Here is a 14,049-nt window from a genome sequence, read left to right on the forward strand (position 1 = left end):
GGTGGTGAGGTTGGCCCAGGATCGAACATTGTTTCGTTCTGCTGTGCATGGAGTCGCTATGAGTCGGTTCCGACTCGATGGCACCTGACAACAACAACAAGGGGAAAGATGAGTGGCTTAGGCTAACATGTTAACAATGGCAGTAGTGAAAAGTAGTTAGATTCTGAACATTTCTTCAGGGTAGAATGTCTTCATAAATGTAAAGAGAGTGATTTAGATTTAGGTTAAGAGAATGATGAGCTTGAGTTGTCACTAGATACTCAAGTGAAACTACAATTTGTTGTTAGGTGTCGTGGACTCTATTTTGGCTCATGTGACAGAGTAGAACTGTCCTGTAGGGATTTCTAAGCTGTAAGCTTTATGGGAGCTGCTAGGTGGGTGTGAACCATCAACTTTTTGGTTATTAGTCTAGAGCTTAGCCGTTTGCGCCTATAGCTCTCCTTGAAAGGACAATTTGTTGTTGCTGTTGTGAAGTGCCATTAAGTTGGTTCTGATTCATAGCCACCCTGTATAGGGTTTTTGATGAACGGCTGATGAGTTTGAACTACCAACCTTGTGGTTCAAACTGACCTTCAGGTCCAGTGATCATCCTATGGCACCATATCATAGGCAGTTATATTTATGAGTCTTGGGTTAGGAAAAGAAGTCTGGGAGATATAAATCTGAGAGTATAGAGCCATATCTGTCATTGTTGCTGTTGTTAAGTGCCGTCGAGTAGATTTTGACCCATAGTGACCCTTTATAGGGTTTCCAAGGAGCAGCTGGTGAGCTTGAACCATTGACCTTGCAGTCCAAATGACTTTGCAGTCTGACGCATTAGCCCACAGCTCTACACCAGGACTCCAGTGGTACTGTGGGTTAATGAGTCAGAATGCAAAGTCATTTGAACTGCAAGGTCAGTGGTTCAAGCTCACCAGCTGGTCCTTGTAAACCCTATACAAGTTTGCTATGGGTTGGAATTGACTCGACAGCACTTAACAACAACAACATTCCTTAGGGAATAGTATAGGACTAGAAGAGAAGAGGGAAAGGATTACTTCCTGAGACATTCCAACTTAAGGAGCTAGAAGAGGAGGAACCATGGGAGAAATCAAGAGGAGCCGGTTGTTGCTGTTGTTATTGTTAATTGCCTTTGAATCAGTTCTGACTCATAATGACCCTGTATAGGGTTTCCAAGGAGCAGCTGGTGAGTTTGAACTGCTGACCTTGAAGTTCAAACTGACCTTGCAGTCCAGCGCAGTACCCATGGGAGACATCAGGAGGGACCAGTTAGGCAGATAGAAAAGAGGAGACTGCAATGTCTTAAAGCTCAATGAAAAAAATGTTTCCCAGAAAAAAGTGATCAACACTGTCAAGTCAACACTAATAAGTCAAGTAAGACAAGAACTGAGAAAGGACCACTGGGTCAGCAATGTGGAAGTCATTGAGACCTTGACAAGAGTAATACTATGAGTTATTTTATTACAAATAGTCTATTTTATTCAAACAGAGTTTATCTATTCACAATTCTGTCTTCAGGCCTAGCTCAATGGCTGTTACCTGTAGGAGATCAGTAAAATATGTTCTGTAAAAAAAAGAAGCAACCTTGTGATGAAGTCACTATTATTGTCATTTTATAGATGAAAGACTATTAAACATTCTTGTTTAGTGTCGTTGAGTCACTTCTGATTCATAGTGATCCTTTTTAGGGTTTCTAAGGAGTGGCTGTTGGATTTGAATTGCCAACTTGGCAACTCAAAATGACCTCATGATCCAGTGCATTATCCTGCTGTGTTACATCAGGAATAGTAGGCAGTTAAGGAGTCCCTGGATGGTGTATAACAGTTACTAGCTGAAAAGTTGGTGGTTTGAACTAACCCAGAGGTAGCTCTGCATTCATTGACAAAAAGAACATATCCAGATCAGTCATGAGGGACAAGGCTGTCTGTGTTAGGATAATATCCAAACGCCTACAGGGAAACCTGGTTAATACCACTACTATTCACATTTATGCACCAACCACGAAAACCAGTGAGGATGAAATAGAAGAATTCTACCAACGTCTTCAATCTGAAATCGATCAAACATGCAATGAAGATGTATTGATAATTACTGGTGATTGGAATGCAAAGGTCGGGAGTAAAGAGGAAGGATTAGTAGTTGGAAATTATGGCATTGGTGATAGAAATGATACTGGAGATCGCATGATAGAATTCTGCAAAACCATTGATTTGTTCATTTCAAATACCTTCTTTAGACAGCATAAGAGATGACTAAACACATGGATCTCACCAGATGGAATACATAGAAATCAAACTGACTACATCTGTGGAAAGAGACGATGGAAAACCTCCATATCATCAGTGAAAACAAGGCCAGGGGCAGACTGTGGAATAGACCATCAATTACTCTTATGCAAACTCAAACTGAAGCTGAAGGAAATTAAAACAAGTCCACGAGAGTCAAAATATGACCTTGAATATATCCCACCTGAATTTAGAGATCATCTGAATAACAGATTTGATACATTAAACACGAAAGACCAAAGACCAGAAGAGTTGTGGGATGTCATCAAGAACATCATACATGAAGAAAGCAAAAAGTCATTAAGAAGACAAGAAAGAAGGAAAAGGTCAAAATGGATGTCAGAGGAGACACTGAAACTTGCTCTCCAGCATAAAGACGTTAAAGCAAATGGAAGAAATGAGGACGTTCAAGAACTGAACAGAAATTTTCAAAGATTAGCTCGAGAAGACAAAGCCAAATATTACAATAAAATGTGCAAAGATCTGGAGTCAGAAAACCAAAAAGAAGAACACGCTCAGCATTTCTCAAGATGGGGGAACTGAAGAAAAATTCAAGCCTCGACTTTCATTATTGAAAGATTCACTGGGCAAATTATAGAATGATGCAGAAAGCCTCAAGAGAAGATGGAAGGAATATGCAGAGTCACTGTACCAAAAGGAAATGGTTAATGTTCAACCATTTCAAGAGGTAGCATATGATCAAGAGCCAATGATACTGAAGGAGGAATTCCAAGGTGCACTGAAGGAATTGGCAAAGAACAAGGCACCAGGAATTGATGGAATCAAAATTGAAATCTTTCAAGAAAGTGAGGTGGCACAGGAGGCACTCACTCATCTCTGCCAGGAAATTTGGAAGACAACTATCTGGCCGACTGATTGGAAGAGATCTATATTTGTGCCCATGCAAAGAAAGGTGACCCAACGGGATGCAGAAATCATCGGACAATCTCTTTGATATCCCATGCGAGTAAAGTTTTACTAAAGGTAAACAGAAATGGCTGCAAGCATCATTTAGAAGATGCCGTGGAATGAGGGATATCATTGCTGATGTCTGATGGATCTTGGTTGAAAGCAGAGAATATCAGAAAGATGTTTACCTGTGGTTTATTGATTATGCAAAGGCTTCCGATTGTGTGGATCATGACAAGCTATGGATAACATTGCTAAGTATGAGTATTCCAGAACACTTAATTGTGCTCATGAGGAATCTGTACATGGACCAAGAGGCAGTTGTTTGAACAGAACATGGGAACAATGAATGTTTTAAAATTTAAAAACGTGTGCAACAAGGTTGTATTCTTTCACCATACTTATTCAACCTATACGCGGAGCAAATAATTCAAGAAGCTGGGTTATATGAAGAAAAACGTGGCATCAGGATTGGAGGAAGTTACATTAACAACCTATGATATGCAGATGATACAATCTTGCTTGCTGAAAGTGAAGAGGACTTAAAACATTTACTGATGAAGATCAAAGAGCAAAGCCTTTGGTATGGATTACATCTCAATGTAATGAAAACAAAAATTCTCACCACTGGACCAATAAACAACATTCTTATCAACAGAGAAAAAATGGAAGTTTTCAAGGATTTTATTCTTTTTGGATCAACTATCAACACTCATGGAAACAGCAGTCAAGAAATCAAAGGACATTGCATTAGGCAAATCTGCTGCAAAAGACGTTTTTAAAGTGTTGAAGAGCAAAGATGTCAGCTTGAGGACTAAGGTACGCCTGACCCAAGCAACGGTATTTTCAGTAACCTCATTTGCATGTGAAAGCTGTACAGTGAATAAGGAAGACTGTAGAAGAATTGATGCTTTTGAGTTGTAGTGTTGGAGGAGAATATTGAAAGTGCCATGGGCTGCCCAAAGAACCAATAGATCCGTTTTGGAAGAAGTGCAGCCAGAGTGCTCCTTGGAGGCCAAGATGGCCAAATATTATCTCTCATACTTTGGACACATTGTCAGGAGGTACCAGTTGCTGGAGAAGGATATCATGTTTGGTAAGGTGGAGGGTCAGAAGAAAAGAGGAAGACCCCCAATGAGATGGATTGGCCAAGTGGCAGCATCGATGGACTAAAGCATGGCAACAGTAATGAGGTGGGCCCAGGATTGGGCAATGTTTCATTCCGCTGTGCATAAGATTGCTATGGGTTGGTACTGACTCAATGGTACCTAACATCAACAACAACCTAAGGGGAAGGGGAATAACAGTTAGGATGGGTAAGAAGAGGGATAATCAAATAAACAAGAGAAAGGCTTGTCTATATTGGTGATACCAATGGGCTCTTAAATAAGAAATTCTTTTAAATCTATTTCTGATGTCCAATTAAAAGTAAATGGGGATAATAAAATAGCTTCTTTAACCTACAGAGTATTTTTTAATGAGAATCACATGAATATTGTCTATGAAATGGTTTAGCAATCCATGAAGTTCAATACAATATTAGTTATTATTTTAATTTAACTTGAGAACATGACTTCCCTTTTGGTAGCACATTTGCCATGCTTATCTCTCTGTAGGCGAATCTGATCTTGTTGGGAGTTTTAGTTCGATTAGGTGACAACATAACTTATCCTTTATCTCTCATCTTCTAAGCAGTAGTCTTATCCTTGAGGTACAGAAATGAGGAAGCAGATCCAGTAAAGCGTATTTTAACTCCATGTAAGTGTCTCACAATAGTATACATTAGACTTGTAGAAGAAACCCCTCACATTTAAAATGACCTACCTGCCTACTCTACTACAAGTTTCACAAGGGCAGGATTGTTTCTCTGTAGTTCACCACCTAGCATAGCGCCTGGAATATGATCATTGCTCAATGAATCTTTTTAAATGAAATAATAAAGATAATAAAAAACACACAATCTTTTCTATTTTGGCCACTCTTAGTGAGAAGACCTACTCTGCTGCCAAAAAGCTACCAACTGGCTCTTAATTTATTTGAAAGATGTGCTTCCAGGTTAAAACCCTGGAGTTATATATATTTTTATGTGTAACATATATTTGGCTCATGTGTAACATATGTTCTTGTTGTGTTCTTGTTAAGTGCTGTTGAATCAGTTCTGACTCATAGCAACCCTCTATAGGGTTTCCAAGGTGTGACTCATGAATTTGAATTGCCTACCTTGGAGTCCTGGTGTGGTGCTGTGGGTTAATGCACCAGACTGTAAAGCCATTTGAACTGCAAGGTTGGTGGTTCAAGCTCACCAGCTGCTCCTTGGAAACCCTATACAGGGTCGCTATGGGTTGGAACCAACTCAATGGCACTTAATAACAACAACAATCTTGCAGTTCAAACCAACCTTGCTGACCAATATGGCACACTAATTGGCACATAGATGTTGTTGTTGTTAGGTGCTATTGCTCAATACATGCTGAATAAGTAAAAGAAGTATATAAAGCATGACCTAATATGTACTATGCTTTTAGGCCATGCTATACGTAGCATGTGCTGTGGCATCAGTTCCAACTCATAGTGACTGTGTATAGGGTTTCCAAGGCTGTAAATCTTTACTGGAGCAAAAAGCCTCATCTTTCTCACATGGAACAGCTGGTAGTTGCGAACTGTTGACCTTAAAATTAGCAGTCCGACTCGTAACCACTACACTACCAGAGTCCTGGTGTGGCTCTGTGGGTTAATACGCTGGACTGCAAAATCGATTTGAAGCATAAGGTCAGTGGTTCAAGCTTACCAGTCACTCCTTGGAAACCCTATACAGGGTCACTATGGATTGGAACTGAATTGATGGCACTTAATGACAACAACAAGATATGTAATTTTATAGCGTGGCCTAATTCTGGTAGCATAGTGTTGCTAACTTCAAGGTCAGCAGTTTGAAACTGCCAGCAGTTCCACCAGGAGAAAGATGAGGCTTTCTGCTCCTGTAAAGATTTATAGCCTCGGAAACCCTATACCGGGTCACTGTGAGTCAGAACCAACTCTACGACATACCGCCACCACCACAATTAGTATGTTAGACTCCTGGTGTGGCACTGCAGGATCATGCACTGAACCAACAGGTCAGTTTGAACTGCTGAACTAGCACTTCAAACCCACCAGCCACTCTACAGAAACTCTAGACAGGGTTGCTATGAGTTGGAACCCACTCAACAGCACTTAACAACATCAATTAGTATGTCAGATACTATTAGATACCAGCTGGACATTATGTAATATGACATCCCAACAGTTTTGGTTTGAAGCAAAAAAGACTCTTCAGTCCCCAACCTTATACGAGTTGAGCTACTGACCTCTGAGATCGTAAACCTAGATATCATGCAATATTATCCTGGGAAAGTAACTTAACCTCCTGGTTTCTGTTTCCATTTCAAGAACATGAGCATAGCTCATCTGGTCAATGTCTGCCAAAGGCTGAGCTTCCATCAAGAAAGATGTCAATGTAAAAACCTGCTATTATTCCATGGTTGGGAAACAGAAGGTTTCAGGGAATGAGAATATTTGATAATAAATAAAAGCCTGATTTGCCACTTGCTAATTTTTTAGCACTGAGATCTCAGCCTCTCTAAATTTCCATTTCTTCATTTGCAGAATGAAGATAATAATAGTATCTTATAGTTCTATGTTACATAATAGGGGTTGGCAAAGTTTTTCTGTAAAAGGTCAAATAGCAAACATTTTGGCTTTTCGTGCCAACTACTCAACTCTGCTATTGTAATGTGAAAGCAGCCTGAGATAATACATAAAGGAATAGGCATGACTGTCTTCCAGGAAAATTTAATTGATGGATACTGGAGATTAAATTTCATATAATTTCCACATGTCACAAAATATCATTTTCCTTTTGATTTTTTTTCCACCATGTGAAAGCCATACTTTTGTTATTGTTGCTGTCAATGCTGCTGCGTAAGTTCTGACCCTGTATAGGTTTCTGAGGAGCACTGGCAGATTTGAACTGCTGGCCTTGCAGTTAGCAGTCCAGTGCTTACCCTACAGTGTCACACCAGGACCTCAATAATGATGTGTACCTAGTAGGATTAATGCTGGAGAGTCAATAATCCATTCCATCTCCTATTGACCAGTATAGAGTTTCTGAGGCTGTAAATCTTTACGGGAGCACAATGCCTCCTCTTTTTCCCATGGAGCAGCTGGTGGGTTTAGACTACTATAATTGTAACAGCTCAACATGTAATCTAGTTTTCTAGGAGACCATAAATTAAGACGTGGTAAGCTGGATTTGGAGTTCTGGTATGGAGCTGTAGGACAAGCCCTGGACTGAAAGGTCGATATGAACCACAGGTTGATGGTTCAAACTCACCAGCTGTTCTTCAGAAATCCTATACAGGGTTGTTGTGAGTCGGAAGCAACTTCATTTAACAACAGTCTGGACTTGTCAACCCTTATATAAAGTTTCTATGAGAATTAAATGAGGTCCAGAGTAAAGACTCAATAAATACTCACTATTATTACTATCTTTATTATTATTAATTATATAAGTGAAAAAACTACCCAAAATTCAAAATTATAAGTGAAGTATTGTGAGAACTATATAGTATAGAAAGAAACATAACAACATGTTAATAGTTATAAGATTCAGCTGAAGATGTGTTTCTTTTTTTTGGGGGGGTAACAAAACAAAAAATTATATTAACATGAAATATGGTTTAAATGAAAACTCAATCCAGAAAATGATTAACCATAATTATATTGGATATAAATGTATTCTTCTTGCCACAAGTACGAAGGCATTTCAGACATTCATGATGTCCAAGGATCACTGTTAACCATGAGTTCTTGCTGTAGAAGATTGTAGACATAGAAATGAAGACTGTAGAGATGAATTTATCTGATCTTATGCCACACCCAAGAAGCTGCTTTCAAAGTAGATCTAGTCCCTATTTTTTGTGCATTCTTTGTCAATATGTTTCAGAGTTGGAGTCCTGGTGTGGTGCTGAAGGATAAACATTGGACTGCTAACCTCAAGGTCAGCAGTTCAAACCTGACAGCCACTTCTTGGAAATCTTATACAGTGTCTCCATGAGTTGGAACCAACTCTTAACAACACCAAATTTCAGAATGAATCTACTACTTCAAGACTCATTTCACGAAGAAAAATCACCTGTAGAGTTTGATTCCAGACATGAGGAGACAGGTTAGAGTTGGGGAGGCAGCACTCTAAATAGACTATATGGCAAGGATAACAGACTCTGCTCATTTATTATTTAACAACAACAAAATCTGTAAACAAAGGGTTCTGAACAATTTGTTTGAGAGTCTAAGTTGATAACTTTGGAATATATAAAAATAATGGTAACATAAATGTACTTGTTAGTAAAATATTAGAAAAAAGTAGACTCCAGGTTATGAATGAGACCAATACCTAAGTGTATCTTTAAGTCAAACTTGTAGATAATTGAAAGAGGTGCCTTACTTAAGTGCAAGTAAAAGCTTTAAGTCTTCTCAGTGATTTAAAAGTTGCATGTGAAACACGTGAAGATGGCTATGATGAGTAATTTGTTGCGAGTAGGATTTGGTTCAGTAGTTTCCAAGTGAGGGCAAATTTATATCACACTCAATGGCAAGTGCAAATTGTCTATAAATTGGACATTAGTAAAGCAAGGATTGTCTGTATTCTTGTTACTTTTATATTTATACTTCATCAACATTGAGCTGCAAAAGAGCAATCACTTCTTCAGATTTGTCATACTGATTTTATAAGACTATCCTAAGTTTTTAACAAGGAGAAGATAAGTTAAAATTATTCAAATAAGGATGATAATTTGGTTTGAGGATGATACCTTTTTTTAAAAAAAAATCATGGGAATACTTGTTGTTGTTAAGTGTCATCAAGTCAGTTCTGACCCAGAGCAACTCCAAGGAGCGGCTGGTGAGCTTAAACTACTGACTTTGCAGTTCAAATGGACTTTGTAGTCCAGTGCATTAACCCACAGCACCACTCCTTGGGGATATGGTTTATGTAATATTATGATTATAAATATTTTCCTGAAAAATTAAGTTGTGTTTAAGATAATAATTCTTTTCAAAGTACTTTAAAATATTGGAAATTGAAGCTAGAATGGCTTAGGGTCAAAACAAAAACAAAATTTAAAAAATTATATAGATTGATTATTCTTCCAGTTATACTTCTTACATAAGCTAAGATTCTACTCATTTATATTGTTTCCAGCAATAAAACAAGGAGATTCTATTTATGATCCACAAATTTCCAGGATTTGAAATTAAGAAAGTGCAATTCTTAATAAGTGCATTAATAAACTCTGGGAACAGAAAGAGTTTAGTTTTAGAACCATAATGTATATTTATCCTCTTCCAATGTCTGTTGGACAAGACATACCAGCTCCTGCTTCATAGCCACAGGGATAAAAATGTCCATCATTGTGGCTCTTGTTGTTAGGTTCCATCTAGTTGGTTCTGATTCATAATGACCCTAAACGAAACAGAATGAAGCACTGCCTGGTCCATCTTCATCCTCACAATTGTTAGTCTTGAGCCTATTGCTGCTGCCATGGTGCTAACCCATCTCACTGCGATCTTCCTCCTTTTTGGTGACCCTCCATTTTACAAAGAATAATGTACTTCTCCATGGACTGGTCCCTCCTGAGAGATGAAGTCTTGTCATCCTTACCTATACGGGGCATTCTGGTTGTATGCTTCCAACACAGACCTGCATATTCTTCTGGTATTCCATGGTACTTTTCAATATTCTCTAACACCATACCTCAAATGCATATGTTTTTCTATGGTTGTCCTTATTCACATGCTTTCACATGCATATGAGATTATTGGAAACGACCACGGTTTGAGCAGGTGCACATTATTCCCCTAACTGATATCTTTGTGCTTGAGCACTTTAAAGAGGTTTTATGCAACAGATTTATCTAATGTAGTATGTTTTATTTCTTGACTACTGCTTCCATGAGTGCTGATTGTGGATCTAAGTAAGATGAAGTCCTTGACAAACTCAGTTCTTTCTCCATTTACTATAATGTTATTAATTGGTCCATTTGCCAGGGTTTTTTGTTTTTCTTTCATTGAGGTGCAATCTGTACTAAAGACTGTTGTCTTTGAACTTTATCAGTAAGTATTTTAAGTCTTCTTTGCTTTAGTAAATAAGGTTGTATCATTTGCACATCATAGGTTGTTTAATGAGTCTTCCTCCAATCCTGATGCCACACTCTTCTTCATATAATTCACTGGTATTTTAAATCCAGTAAGGTCACTTATGGTGGACAGGTTTCAACTGAGCTTCCAAATTAAGACATACTAGTAAGGAGAAACTGACTACTTCTGAATGTTTAGCCACAGGAATGACAAATTCAAGAGTAGTGGCGTAGGATTCATCATCAAAAAGAACATTTCAAGATCTATCTTGAATTGCAACGCTGTCTGTGATCAGATAATATCCATATGTCTACAAGGAGTTCTGGTGTGGCACTGTAGAATAAGCACTGGCCTGCTAACTGAAAGATTGGTGTTTCAAACCCACTAGCTGTTCCTTAGAAACCCTACAGAGGGTTGCTATGAATTATTGGAACTAACTGACTGCATTTAACAACAACAACAAAAGGAAGACCCATTATCCAAATTTATGCTCCAACCACTAACACCAGTGATGATGAAATTGAAGAATTCTTCTTCAGTCTGAAATGGATAAAACATGCAATCAAGATGTATTGATAGTTACTGGTGATGGAAAGCAAGGATTGGAACCAAAAACAAAGCAAAAAAAAACTCCCAAATTAAATAATTTTAATGTAAACCAAAGAAACTAACCATCCAGTAGAAACCAACTGAAATGCCCAATAATTTGGAAATCATTAGCTAACTCACAAATTATAATTGACAATTATAATAGCCATTTAAAAGAAAATGAACAAAAGCAGAATACATATTACCAAGTTTGAGTGAAATAATAGCAAATACATTGTATATGATAAGGGGTCTTCAAAAAATTTCATGGAAAAATGAAATTTTTCCATTAACATTTTGAAGACCCCTCAAATATATATATGTCCTGGTGTGGTGCTGTGGGTTAACGCACCAGACTGCAAAGCCATTTGAACTGTAAGGTTGGCAATTCAAGCTCCTTGGAAACCCTAAACAGGGTCATTATGGGTCGGACCAACTTGACAGCACTTCACAACAACAACATATGTATTTATTATAAACAAAAGTAAATATATAATATTAAAGAGAAAAATTAAAGAAGTTTATAAACAATAGCTGGTATACACTGCAAATGATGTTTCTTTGAGGAGCTGGGTTTAAAATTTTTTTTTTTTTTTTTTGTAAAGTCATTGAAACAGTGAAAATGCTGCTAGAATCAACAAATCATTTACACTTTCTGATTCTCTCTTTTTAAAGATGGCTTAGAAACATCACCTGAACCACGTACTTGTCCATTTTCTCCATTTTTATGTCCCAGAAGAAATGATCCCTCTGCCCTATTCCATAAACATGAAGTTGTTTATTCAGTAATTGAATTTAAATCATTAAACATTCAGTTACTCACCCTTTGGGTCGCCCAGGACGTTCCTTCTGTCGAAATTCATGACTACTTAGTGAAGATGCACTCCCTCTTTTCTTCAATGAATGAGTTACTTGATCTTTGGCAATGTCTGACATGATCACACCCTATGGAAGATTTTTGTAAAATAGTAAAAGAAAGATATGAAAACATTTTAGTTAGTGTGCTGTTGTGTTATTGAGTGGGTTCTGAGTATAGCAGTCCTATATAGGATTTTCAAGAGTGGCTGGTGTGTATGAATTGCTTGACATTGCAGTTAGCAGTTTAGCAGTCCAGTACTTATCCTACAGTGAAACACGTATGTTGTTAAGAGTCTGTTCTGCTTACCAAGTTTGTTTGAAATAATAGCAAATACATTGTATATGATAAGGGTTCTTCAAAAAATTTCATGGAAAAATGAAATTAAAGGTTAACCTCATAGGGATGCTGTATAGGGTTTGGTGGGTTTGAGCAGTTGGTGGGTTTGAACTACCAACCTTGAGGTTATCAGTACAATGCTTATCCTACAGCGCCACACCAGGATGTCAGGGCTGTTAATATAACGGACTAATTTTCAAATGAAGTGCATATTTTTCCTACCATTTTTGAATGTGGAAGTCACGTTTCCTCAAGAGTGATTTACAGTATATTTAAGTTTGTCTAGTGTAACTGGAACTACAATAACTGATAACTCATTTATGCAACTATATACTCAATTCACATTTGCAATTATTAAAGCTTTAGCAAAAATCCTTAACTGGAGAAGAGGGAGAAAGCCACTGAGAGAAAAATGATATTACTTTGAACCAGAAACCAATATTTTTCATTGGCACAATATTTTTCATTGGTCCCCAGTACTTACATTGATAAAAGTTTTGGTAATTAGCATTTGCTATTGCTGTTTCTTTAGTAAATAAAGTTAAATGACTTCCCTAAAAGTGTTTTGTGTGTGTGTGTGTGTGTGTGTAAATAACGGTGTTGTATTTTATGCGTATGTGTAGGGGAGTATGACAGCCTGTGTGTGTGTATCTCAATAGGTGAATATGAGTACATGTTTGTGTATGAATGTCTGGATGGGTGAATAGGAATGTGTCTGTGTGTGCACCCACCTAGTTGATGGAGAGCCGCACTCTGAGCCTGATTAAGTGGACCATTCAGGTTCAGCTCCAAAGTAACTGAAACATGGTTGATTTCTTTAGCAGTTTTCAAAGCAGCTCCTCACTACCCTCTTTCTCCTTCCTGATCCCCAACAAGTAATACTAGAGTTGGAACCTGGAGAACCTACGAGGTTAAGGTTGCTGCCAAAAGGCGCTCAGTACTCTAGCTCTGTGGTTGCAAGAACACTCTACACTGGGTACCACCCTCTGAATTCAGGCTGGCAGGGACAGAGGCCAGGGACCACTTTTTCTTATTTGTTGAGGAGAGGAAAAGTAAAGCGGCGAGTGGTGAGGGCCAAGGCAGGTCTTAGCGCATGGCGGCTCTCTCTCCCAGCCACTGTGACCTCCAGAATTGGCAGTTGTCTCTCTTGCTCCTCCCCTCCAGCCCCGATGCGCTGCGAAGAGGGGGTCCCTCACTCACTCAAGGCTGCACAGGGGTCGTGGCTCCGCGGAGGCCTCTGGACATTCGGCTCGTCCACTGCGGGCACTAGAGCTCTGCGCAGCTCCCACCTCCCCAGGTTTTCTGTCTGAGGCGCCGGTGCCCGTCTCCAGGGTAACCTCCTTAAACAGTGCCCTCGGCCCGCCCCGGTTGGACTTAGCCACAGCGGGGTCCTCTGAGCCACCCCACAGATGTAAATGATCCCCTCGCCGCTGGCAGGAGTCGTCGCCCTGAGCCCAGATGCGCCCTCGGGTGGCCGCGAGCTGGAGGTGAGCCATTTCTCCTATAGCGAAGAGAACATCTGGAACTCAGAATGAAGCCGTTAGGAGTCCTCTTAAAGCCCCCTTTCTCGAAGATGGCAGAGACATTAGTGGGAAATGCTGAGGTGCTTTGGCATGTGAAACTCAACGCACAGAACAAATAGAGCGAGCAGCTCTTTCCCTTTCCAGGCCGCTAATGCCGCTTTCCAAGGAGCTCTGGTAGCGTAGTGGTTACCAATCCGGCTGCTAATCTCACTGTCAGCTGTTCAAAACTACCAACTGTTCCGCTGGAGAAAGAAGCTCCTGTAAAGATTTACAACCTCGGAAACCCTACGCAGGATCGCTATGAGTCAGAACCGATTCCACGGCGCATAATAACAATGCTGCTTTCCAGCACTGTCTCCAAGGCATAGATGAT

The 14,049-nt window shown here is 39.1% G+C and overlaps 1 protein-coding gene across 1 annotated transcript in view; it reads right to left on the minus strand.

The window, feature by feature from the left end:
- TCTEX1D1 (Tctex1 domain containing 1) overlaps nucleotides 1–13,649 on the minus strand; it is a 31,005-nt gene extending 17,356 nt beyond the window's left edge. The window contains exons 1-2 of the mRNA XM_006862500.1: nucleotides 13,389–13,649; nucleotides 11,782–11,903 (exon numbers count right to left, since the gene is read on the minus strand). Of these exons, the coding sequence (XP_006862562.1) occupies nucleotides 11,782–11,903; nucleotides 13,389–13,649 (383 nt within the window). The remainder of the gene's footprint in view (nucleotides 1–11,781; nucleotides 11,904–13,388) is intronic.
- Between the last annotated feature and the right edge of the window lie 400 nt (nucleotides 13,650–14,049).

The sequence above is a fragment of the Chrysochloris asiatica genome, unplaced genomic scaffold, assembly GCF_000296735.1.
Source record: "Chrysochloris asiatica unplaced genomic scaffold, ChrAsi1.0 scaffold00048, whole genome shotgun sequence".
Taxonomy (NCBI): domain Eukaryota; kingdom Metazoa; phylum Chordata; class Mammalia; order Afrosoricida; family Chrysochloridae; genus Chrysochloris; species Chrysochloris asiatica.